General features: G+C 40.4%; 1 protein-coding gene across 1 annotated transcript; it reads left to right on the top strand.

The window, feature by feature from the left end:
* The first annotated feature begins 244 nt into the window (after positions 1–244).
* On the top strand, positions 245–6,910 carry NDUFB1 (NADH dehydrogenase (ubiquinone) 1 beta subcomplex, 1, 7kDa). The gene is made up of 3 exons (XM_008577990.1): positions 245–462; positions 5,508–5,651; positions 6,808–6,910. The coding sequence occupies exons 1-3, from the start codon at positions 323–325 to the stop codon at positions 6,842–6,844; spliced, it is 321 nt and encodes a 106-aa protein (XP_008576212.1). The 5' UTR covers positions 245–322; the 3' UTR covers positions 6,845–6,910.
* The last annotated feature ends 4,840 nt before the right edge of the window (positions 6,911–11,750 follow it).

Here is an 11,750-nt window from a genome sequence, read left to right on the forward strand (position 1 = left end):
TGCCCTTCCCAACCCCTAGTCGGATCCAGGTTCAAGAGAGAGACAAGCTGACGTTAGTTCAACGGCACCCGTGACGACCGGCCAGGAAAAGCCGCCCAGTGGCGGCCGCCATTTTGAAGTCGGAGGCGGAGCGCGGGGGCGGGGGAGGCCCTGGGCGATACCATCTTGGGGGGGCGGGACGGAGCCAGAGCAAGGCGACGGAGCTTGCGCCAACAAGTCTTGTTACGTTGGACGGAAATTTTATACAGAAATTATTGGTAATGTTTGAAAGCTACAGGAAAGGTATGAGAAACGTCAAACAGTAGGAGGAAGAAGAGGTGTGATGTACCGGCGCCACCCCTCTCCTCCTTGCGGGCGCGGCGAATGGCGGCTCCCGAGGTCGCAGCTTCCGCCGGCGCGGGTGGCTGAGCTTGCCGTTGCCCTTGGTCGTGGGGTCGTTCTTGGCACCGGGGCCGCAGGTGGGTCTGGGGGACCCAGGGCGGCCGCGGTGCCGACGATCACGGTCGTGCAGGCTGGGGGTCGGTTCTGGGAAAGCCCTCGGCGGTGGTGTATTGGGAGGGGTGGTCTGGGCCTCCCTGTGGCTTCCAAGCAGAGGTGATGTGAAAAGTAAAGAGAAATGGGGTTTTCTTCGGGTGAATGACTGGGCTCGGGTTTCCAGCCTGGCAGCTTTTGGAAAGGGCACTCTGAGGCTGTCATCACTGGAAACCGTGAAATCTTGACCCGAATCCCACGCCTGGCCTGATGCTTCCCCAGCATCTCACTGTCATCCAATTCTCAGCGATCTCTCTCACCTCGCTCACCTCACTGTCTTCTAAATTTCAAACCCTCTTGAGCTGAGCATTCCAAACATACACTGAACCTTAAAAACGTAATATTTAAGTTTGTGCTTGGTTTCCAACGTGTGTGTGTCATTAAGACTTCAAGGAGTTCCAGACCTGGAGTTTGATTCCTCTATGCATCCAGCACTGTTTTTCATAGGCTAAAATCGACACTTTTTGAACAATACATATAAAGTGCCGTGGGAACCAATTAGACAGTAGAATGCATATTTTCTCAAATATCTATCTACATGTTTCCTACGTGAATTCGGAGTGACTTACAAAAATAAAATACACACCAGATAGTTTTCTTTTTAGAAGTGGAAATTGGGTTGAAGGAAAAATATTAGGAAAAATAAGCTAAAAAATAAAAAGCTAAGCTAAAAAGTGAGGTTAATATAAATGTTTGGAGACAGTAAAGCACAAGTAAGGAGCTTGGACCAAGGATCCAGACTGCCTGGGACTAATCCCAGCTCTTCCACTTACTGCATCTGTGACCTTAGGCAAGTTACTCCACTACAGTTTTCCCTAGATTTCCTCATCTGAAAAAGATATGCCTACTGCACTGGGGTCATTAGTTAACACATGTACAGTGTTATTGTGAGGATTACATGAGTTGGCAATTAGGAAAAGCAGTAAGAAACATGCCTGACAGTGCTTTAAGATTCAGTGCTTGCTAGAGGTGGACAAAAAAATTGGGTGATTTTGGTATCAAAGGATAGATGGTCAGTACATGATTCCTTGAGTACATATGATAAAACCCAATTTGTTTTTCAGGAATACCACAGCTACTCCCAGTTCTGAAGTAAAAGCAAAAAATTTTTTAAGGGTCTTCATATAAAGACACTAATAATATGTACAGCACTCTCATGGACACCCTTGTGGATGTCACTCCCTAAATAAAGCAGTTGGTCCTTTTCTCCTCCTAATATTCTTTTACCCAAAACCTAGGCTTGCCTCAGTGGAGCGTGGCCCCGAGCCTCACTGCCCTTTGCCTCTCAGATAAATCTTTCTTAGGGTCTTGGGTCCATGGCCAAGAGTCCATCTACCCTCCCCCTCCTATCCATTCTCCAGGGAATCATTGTAGCTCACTTATGCCCATAAGTCTTTGTCCTCCCTAGTCATCCACTCACACTAAAACATACAAATTATTTTCCGTGCACTGCTTCCAAAGTCCATTAAATATAGGTTGTAAAATTGTAATATGGAAAGTCTCTGGGACTCAAATTTATCATTTACCTCGCAGGGGTGGAATCATGGTTTCTTCATGGTGTTTGAGTCCAACTCTGGATTCTGATTGCTCAAAATCCTTTTATTTATCAGTCCCACTGTCTTTATTTCTGGAGTTGCTGTAAGAGCCTATGTGCAGCAAGAGCCACAGGGGCTTATTTCATCTCTTCTGCTGCTGCTGAGTAGAACCAGACAAAACCAATTCCTTAGCTTCTGGCTCTGATGGAAGAATGCCAAGTTTCATCTCTTCTGCTGAGTAGAACCAGACAAAACCAATTCCTTAGCTTCTGGCTCTGATGGAAGAATGCCAACAGTAATGGATCATAGCCCTCAGGTGTCCATGGGCTTATTTAAAACCATCTTGAGCTGGGAATCAGCAAGTACTTTCTTGGTGGTGGTTAAATACAAAATGATGTCTAACAGTCAACTGTGCTAAGGGTAGAATTGACATCTCAAGAAATTCTAGGATTCTAAGAAGGAGAGCTGGCAGAGTAGATGACCACCGAGTTCACTGAACTTGCACACAGAAGGTCACATGAACACAGACCTTTATTGTCTCACATTGTGCAATTTAGTGCTTTCAAAGTTACATTATCTTATTTAAAGCACTCATTGTTATCTCCATACCTAACTGGTACAAGTTTATAACAGAATCAGGCGCTAACTTTGTAGGCACTTGGTCAGTATCACAGAAAGTACTTAAAGATCTAAATGCAAGTAATGTTACTTAATGAAGGTAAAACGCTAAGAGAACCACTATCTTCTAGGAAATAAAGATTGTTTACACTTAGATTTATACATCCAAGAACATTTTGCATCAAAATCAGCTACAGATCTTTCCAGCCTCACCCTGGAAGTAAGACAAAGAAGTCCCTAATTTGAAAAAGGCTCCCCAGATGATTTTAATGTGCAGTAAAGTTTGAGAACTCCAGCTGTAGACAGTAAACTTAGTAGACTTAAAACTAACTGATGACTGAGTTGTAAATTATCTATTTAAATATCTCATCATTTACTCACATAATTTTCTAGATCAGTGATATTCAGACCAGAACCTGCTTGGTGTAGTATTACACTTTATGAAATACAGTATATGGTAATTGTGCAACTTTTAACTTCATAGCCATTTTTTAACCCAGTGACTTTGTTTTGTTTTTGTTTTTATTGAAGCATAATTGACTTGATTATACATATTTTGGGGGTATAGTGTTGACTACCATCACCTGTCTACAACATGTGTGTAGGGAAAATGAAGGAAAAATGGTCAGGGCCCCTCAGATGTTCAGAATCTTGCCAAGCATTTGATGTAAACATGCACGTGCACCCAAGTGTTCCTAGGTTATTGTCTGATATAGAAGTGCATGGGCACCCGGTATCCTGCGTTATGGACTTAAGTATAAAGGATGAGTGGCTCTGATCCACAGGGCTCTGCCCTCCCTTGTGTGCCCCTGGGAGGCCACCACCACCACTACTACTGATGCCAGAGGCTGTTGCTGTCAGTGCCCTCGGGACCCTCTGAAAGGCTGCCGCCGCTGTAAGCTGCTGCTGCCATTGCTGAGCTCATGTCATCTGCCAACAGCTCCTGGGACTTTCCTAGTTACCTCGTATGGACCTGCGTGTGAGGGGTCTGGTGACCCAGTCTGTACAATGGGTTTGAAGGGTCTGAGCCCTAGCCCTGACAATACAAATGGAAACTTAGTATTAACTAAAATAATGAAATGTTTTGGCTTTAGCATAGCTATTGCTGTAACCCAACAATTGGCATAGTCACCTAGCTTTACAATGTGTTGATCAACTAAATAGTATTAGCATATTGATTATTACAAATTGTAATATTCTTTATGCCCCTTACTTAGCCCCCTTATCCCTCTCCCCCACCTCATCTCTAGTAACTACAGATTTGTTATCTCCTGAAAGACCAACATATTATTGTGAGCTTTTCTTTCTTTCCTTTTTTAGCACCCACTTATGAGTGAGGACATGTAGTATTTCTCTTTCTGTGTCTGGATTATTTTGCTTAACATAATTTTCTCTAAATTCATCCATGTTGCTGCAAATGGTAGAGTTTCCTTTTCTTATGACTGAGTAGTATTCCATTGTGTATATATACCACATTTTCCTTATCCAGTCGTCTGTCAGTGGACATTTAGGTTGTTTAACCCAGTGACTTTGGATATGAGTGCTTGATTAAAGTATGAGAAATAAAGAGAATTGTATAAGTATGCGAACCAGTGTCAGAAGGAGAGGCAGGAATTCAGTCTACATAATCCTAGCACAGCTTACTGCCAAGCACTTTTGTTAGCAGTGAAGTGTTGCTTCTCTTTTTTAGGGTGTTGTCATATGCCTTCTCAGCCATGTATGTGATTTATTCATTTAAATTCATGTGCACACGGGTGTATTTTGATTTTATCTGTATGTACAAATTTTTACAGAAAATTGGCAATTCAACTATATTTTTATTGAAATAATGCAAATTTGTTATATTTCACATGGTGACTAATATCTCTATTCCTCCTTCACCTCCTCCTCCTCTGCCTTTTGGAAACTCTTAGAACTTAAAGGCTCTGAAGTACCATAAATATCAATTCAGGAAGGGGTCTCCTGGAGAGGCAGTGTGATATAATACAAGGAGCCAGAGCTTTAGAGTGAATCCGAACTTGAATTCTTATGTGTAAAATGAGGATGATAATAGTTATTCCACATTATACATATATAGAAATATAAGATGGCCCTGGTGCCTAGTAGTAATTCTATAAAAGTAAGTTTCCTTCTCCCTTTATCTTTTATAGAGTCATTTAATTGATATTCAGATCTTCTAGGACATTATTCAATATGGTTGTTTTTAAAATTTCTCTTGTATTTTAAAATTTCCTCTCAAATTAGTTTTCAATAATTAGAGCTTTAAATAAATTTTTAAAGTCATAATAGCTTTGCCTAAATAATCCACTTCTGGCAAAATAGTATTATTAAATTAGTTCTTGCAATTTGAGAGGTTCTGAAAATATTTTACACATGTAAAAGTTCTGCAAAAGGAAGGTACCTTTTGCAGGTAGAATTTTTTATACAGTATTCTCTCCATTTCTCTGCTCTATTTCATATCAAAATATTGGTAAAGCTAGAAATAAAACTTAACAAATAGACTTTTATGCAGTGTAATTTTTATACTAATCATGTCGTCTATATAATCATCAAGTAGTTGGTTAGAGCACAGTGCTCATAACAAGGTCTAGGGTTCTTTCCCTGTACTGCCCCCCCCCAAAAAAAAAAAAAAGGTAATCTTCATCAAGTTGATTTTAAGTACTATACTACATTATGATACCAAGCAAATTTAAAGAGGCTCACTATACTCACTATACTTTTAATATCTATCTCTTACAGTCACAGCTATTTTCCTGTTCCAGATGCAATTTAAAAAATATTTCAAAGGCAGTTATATTTCTGGTAATTTTTTTTTTTTTTTAGAATCATGGTGAAATTACTTCAGATTGTTCGCGACCACTGGGTTCATGTCCTTGTCCCTATGGGATTTGTCTTAGGATGTTATCTAGACAAAAAGAATGATGAAAAGCTAACTGCTTTCCGGAACAAGAGCATGTTATATAAAAGGTTAGTTTGTGCATTTTTAAAACCAGCAATTGGCTATGTTTGGGGAATATTCTTCTTTAAAATCCTATGTTCCAAAGATAAACAGAAGGAGTAATTTTTCCCCCTGAAGACTTAGATTCAAGTAATACTGTTTTTTAGTCTTGTTTGTTATTTAATCCTTAGATAAAACTGTACAGTTACCTCTGTAATGTAAACAGTCTTCAGTTTATAAACAGGCCATTTTAGATCTTTGAAAGTCTCATTTTTTAAAATTCCAAGTACATTTTAATATGGAAACAGAGTTTTAACCAGCTGACCAAAGCCTACTCTTTATACAGCTTTTACATATGATATAGTATACTATCTTATTTATGCCATGATGTAACTGAAATAAATAGTAATAGTGGCTTAGTGCTGTGTTCTCGGCAACTCTACGTGAGAGCTTTAGTGTTTGAGTGATAGCAATTGGCAGTTGCCTGGTACCATGGTGTCTCTAGAGATGGCTGCTTTGGCAGCAGAAAGTTCCAGTTAGCAAGACACAGGATATGTGCCAGCAGGTATATCGCTGGGTTGGAGGAAGCTCAAGGGCCAAGAGAATTGAGCAGCATCCACAGTTAGTATGTAGAGGTGGTTCACAAGTCAGGGATTTCAAGAAAGATAAAATGAGCTGGAAAGGGCCAGCCTGGTGGCGCACTGCTACAGTGCGCCGCTTGGGAGTGCGGCGGCGCTCCAGCTGAGGGTTCGGATCCCACATACAGACCGGCTGCTCACTGGCTGAGCGAGGTGAGGGTGCAACACCGAGGGTTGCGATCCCGTTGCCGGTCCCGGTCCGGTACGGGCGCGACACTGAGGGTTGCGATCCGTTGCCGGTCATGAAAAAAGACAAAAAGGAAAAAAAAAAAATGAGCCGGAAAGGATATAGGAAACATTAAATGAAGTCATTGAGAGATAATAAATTATATAAAGATAAACAGCTTTTAATCTGGAAAAATGAAGATATGGTAAAAGTTTAAAATCATGGGAGAATAGAATGAATGAGTCTAATGTAAAAATTATTGAATGGGTCAATTTATACAATATAAAATAGTGAATCCATATTCTTCTGACTTTCCCTTTTATCCCTTCATAAAGTTTTATTTACACTTCTTCCTTTATTTCCTTTTTTCTCTCCACACAGAGAATTGAGACCCGATGAAGAAGTCACCTGGAAATAAAGACTGTGAATTACAGAAAGTTCACATTTTAAAAGTTATGAGAGAAATAAAAACATGTTTATTTAATTTGAAGTGTGGTTCTTTTTATACTGAAGTAATCTTTCAAGTAACAAGCACACTTAGCTTAAATTATTTTTTTATTTTTATTTTTTTTCCCTTTTTGTCTTTTTTCGTGACCAGCAACGGATCGCAACCCTCAGTGTCGTGCCCATACGTGGTTCAAATTGTATACTTTAACCATGTACAGATATAGTATAACAGTTATTCCTCAGTAAAGCTATAAAAACTGTTTTTAAAAAAGTATAACCTTCGGAGGTACTAATTACCAGGAGCGTTCTAAAAATACCACCAGAGAAACACATAAGATATCTCTAAAAAATATTCCTTTGCTTTCAATAGATAAAAGTGGATTGATGAATAATACTTGAAAAATAACTAATCAAATGTTAGGAGCATTATACTTTTGGAAAGCACAAAAAGATAAATAGCACTCATCAGTAACATTAGGTTGTATTTCTTTTGTTATCTTTCATTAGTTTTGAGCATATATACTTTATTGCCAGCACTAAAAGCCCTAAATCTTTGGTCCTTGAGGGATGTATGGAGCATTTTAATACAATGCTGTTGTGTACATTTCTTATGAAGCATAAATCGCTAATGCCAAGCTCTATATATCTGAATCAGATTCTCTTGATTCCGTTATCAATTTTAAAAAATATATTGCCAAGTTCAACTACCTCTTGTTGGAAACAAAATTTTATTAATCTGTTTTAGGTGAGATTGAATGTAGGAGAAGTAAGATTACAATGAAATGATACTCCCTAGTTATGACTGTTTCTTGTCAGAACTCAGGACACTTAAATCAATATACATTATAAGTTTTTAAATGCCAAACATTTAAAATTCTGTTAAACTATTTGGTTTCAGGTAACAAAATCAATGCCAGTTTGAACTGAAAAGTTACAGTGTTAAAGAAGGTAGAAATATCTTTGTGCAATCTCACTTGTTAACATAAAACTTCAATGAAGTAGATTGGAGAAAAGTTGAGTTGTCCATTGTGACCTAGGAAGTCTACAGGAAGTACGTCTATGTGATCTATTCTGTCTCCAGGAACTCTTTCTTGATAAACTCAGTAAAACCTCCTTCCCCTGGGAACTGAATTATTGTGATATGTTTTTGTTCCAATCAATCAAAAAGAATCCAAGAATTTATTTGCTGCTCTGTACCAACCTTCGGTATAAAGAGGAAGACTCCACTGACCTTCATAAGCTAACAGTTTAGTAGCATATAGAGTAATAATTCCATTATGGTATAATTGGTGCTTTAAAATAGCTATATGCAAGGTATAGTGGTGGCATAAAGGACTTTTCCCCTATGAACTTTCCAGAAGTCAAGAGAAGAAGCTGGTGTTACTGGAGCAGAAGGAATTCAGGGAAATAAAGCGAGACAAATGGTTGGCCCAGATGACAAAGAGCTTTTTAAACTAGCAACAGAAAGGCAATGGGAAGCCACTGAAGGATTTTAAAGGAAATAAGATGCATAATTACTTATGAATGCTTCCCAATATAAGTTCCATGAAGGTGGGACTATTTGTCTTTTTGATGATTACAGTTCCAGTATCTGATGCACAGAAACACTCTATTTGTTCAGTGATAGAGAAACTGGTGAGACTTGCATTTTTTATTTTTTAAAGATGACTGGTAAGGGGATCTTAACCCTTGACTTGGTGTTGTCAGCCCCATGCTCACCCAGTGAGCTAACTGGCCATCCCTACAAGGGATCAGAACCCGTGGCCTTGGTGTTATCAGCACCACTCTCTCCCGAGTGAGCCACGGGCCTGCCCCAAGAGATTTGCATTTTTGAAAGATCACTGACAGCACCATGAATTGGACATATTCAGACAAATCAGGAGACCAATTCTGAGATACTTGGACTGGACTACACAGGATACCAAAAGGGCTTGAACAAAGCAGTAGCAATGAAGACAGAGTGGGGAGAGAGTTAGGAGTGGATACATAACATCCAAGGACTGGTTGGAATAAGAGATGAGGTAGGAATAGGTGTGGGAAAAGAATCGAGAATGATTCTCAGATACTTGGTATTATGATCCAAATGTTTGTGTTCCTCCAAAATTCATATGTTGAAATCTAATCTCCAACGTGTTGGCATTAACAGGTGGGGCTCTGGGACGTGACTAAGTTATGACGGCAGAGTTTTCATGAATAGGATTAGTGCCCTTATAAAAGAGGCCTGAGGGAGCTTGTTTGCCCCTTTTCTCTTCCACCATGTGAGGCCACATAGAAGGTACCATCTATGGAGAACAGGCTCCCACCAGACACCAAATATGCTGGTGCCTTAATCTTGAACTTCCCAGCCTACAGAACTGTGAGCAATAAATTTCTGTTGTTTATAAATTCCCCAGTCTAAGGTATTTTGTTATAGCAGCCCAAATGGACTAAGACACCTGGCTTCATTAAATCACTTGAAAGATATCAACTACAACTTAAAAAGTGAAACAAAAAATGGTTTGCATTTTTTTCACTTCATGAGACTAGGATTTATATCCCTGGTTAGGCCACAATCCCTTAAGAACATGGACTTTTCCCAATACAGGACTCCATACTGTGCACACAGAGATGTTCAATAAATGGTAACCAAATCCTCTCCTTGAGGACCTGGTCCTCACTGGCAGTCTCCATTCTCTTACCTGTCACTGCCCCTTCTGCTTCTCTGAACTTGCACTCACTAAAGTCACCAAGGGTCTCCATGGCCACAAAATTTAGTGGGCTCTTGTAAGTTCGTATGTTGCCTGACTTCTTGGCAGCAACTGACACTGACTGCTCCTTGAAACATTCCTTTCCCAAAGCTTTTGTAATATTATACTCTTTTGCTTTTCCTCCCATCATACTCCTTTGCTTTTCCTCCCATCTCCTTGGCTATTGCTTCTCTACCCTCAGGGCTCAGCTCTGGATCCTCTTCTCAATCTCTTCCTTTTCCCTAAGACGATTTCATTCACCTCTATAGCTTCAATTACCATTTTTTTTTTTTTTTTAAAGATGACCGGTAAGGGGATCTTAACCCTCGACTTGGTGTTGTCAGCACCACGCTCAGCCAGTGAGCGAACCGGCCATCCCTATATGGGATCCGAACCCGTGGCCTTGGTGTTATCAGCACCGTACTCTACCGAGTGAGCCACAGGCCGGCCCCTCAATTACCTTTTTTTTATGCCAGCAACTCCCATTCTACAGCTCAAACCAGAGTCTGGATAACCAGACCAGATGTCCAGACATTACTCAACATAATTACTTGAAATATCTTCCAGATATTTCAAATGCAATGTCTCCAAAATATAAACTCTTTGTCTTCTCTTCCCAAAACCTTGCTCCTCCTCCAGCATCTCCTATCTCAATGAATATCACTCCTGCCAAGTGGCCGCCTAGGACAGAAACCCAGAAACCATCCCTAACACTTCTGTCTCCCTCATTCTGCAATCCCTCACCAGGTCCTGTTGAGTCTCCCTACTTCCTAATTATCTCTCAGAATGGTCTCTCTTCATCTTCAAGTCACTACCCTAGTCCAAACTACCAAGATTCTTCCAACAGCAACTGTTCTCTTCTGTAGCCAGAATGAACTTTCTAAAACACAAATCTATGTCTCTTCTTTTTAAATCTTTATACAGCTCCCCACTGCCTTTAAAAGGTAAATCTTAATCTGTTTTCAAGGTGCAAGATCTGCACCTATCCTACACCTAAAGCTTCATTAAGCTCCTATCACCCCTACACTTTACTGGACTTTTCACTTCCCCAATTGATATTTCATTTTTTTTTTCAAATCTTTCACTTTTAATAGCAACGATTTTTTAAAAATTTATTTTATTGAATCAAAATTGATTATACATATTTTTTGGATTCAACATTGATATATGTTGATCAAATCAATATTACTAGCATATATATTGTTACAAATCGTAATTATTCTTTATGACCCTTGTCCAATCTCTCTGATACTTCATCTTCAGGTCCAGAACATCTACACTAGTAACAAGCTGCCTGAATTCGAATACAGACAAGGCACTTACCACCTGACCTTGGACATTGTGCACAAACTAATCTCTCTGTATCACACTTTCCGCATGTGTATAACAAGAATAACAACACCTATATCAAAGACTGGTGTACTAAATTCGTTAATAAACACAAAGCACTTAGAAGAGTGTCTAGCCCATACTAAACTCCACTTGTACAATTATTTTTACATAAGTGCTAGGTATCGGAGAATCCAATGATGCCTTTTTCTTTTCTTTTTTTAAAGATGACTAGTAAGGGGATCTTAATCCTTGACTTGGTATTGTCAGCATCTCGCTCACCCAGTGAGCTAACTCGCCATCCCTATATAGGGATCCGAACCGGGGCCTTGGTATTACCAGCACCACACTCTCCCGAGTGAGCCACAGGCTGACCCGCAATGATGCCTTTTTCTTAATGAGGATTTCAGTAGGGAAAGAGAAGGAAGATAATAAATAGTTATGTGCAGATATAAGTAGAAAGTACAAAGTAAAGTGGAAAACAAGACCATAGAAAGCATGTGGGTGGTCCTCCAGACTCCTAGAAACCTGAAAAATGCATAGCAACGCGTGGGAAGCGGAGAAGAGCCTCCAGACGGCAGGCGGCGCTGGAGCACCCCCAGGCGCGGGCTCACAGGAGATAGGAAGATGCACTACTAACGTCACGTGTCAGCGCAGTTTACCGCCCCTGCGTTCACGCGCTCTTTGCTCCACGTGACTCGCATCCTTGGGGATGATTGGTCAGCGAGAGGCACGTGGGCAGGGCCGAGGCGGAGCGGGGCAGGGGTGGGCGAGGGGTGGGGCCAGGGGCGGAGCTGGAGGGGGGCGGTTTGACGCGGGGGC

This window comes from Galeopterus variegatus, unplaced genomic scaffold (genome assembly GCF_000696425.1).
Source record: "Galeopterus variegatus unplaced genomic scaffold, G_variegatus-3.0.2 Scaffold1615, whole genome shotgun sequence".
NCBI classification, from domain to species: domain Eukaryota; kingdom Metazoa; phylum Chordata; class Mammalia; order Dermoptera; family Cynocephalidae; genus Galeopterus; species Galeopterus variegatus.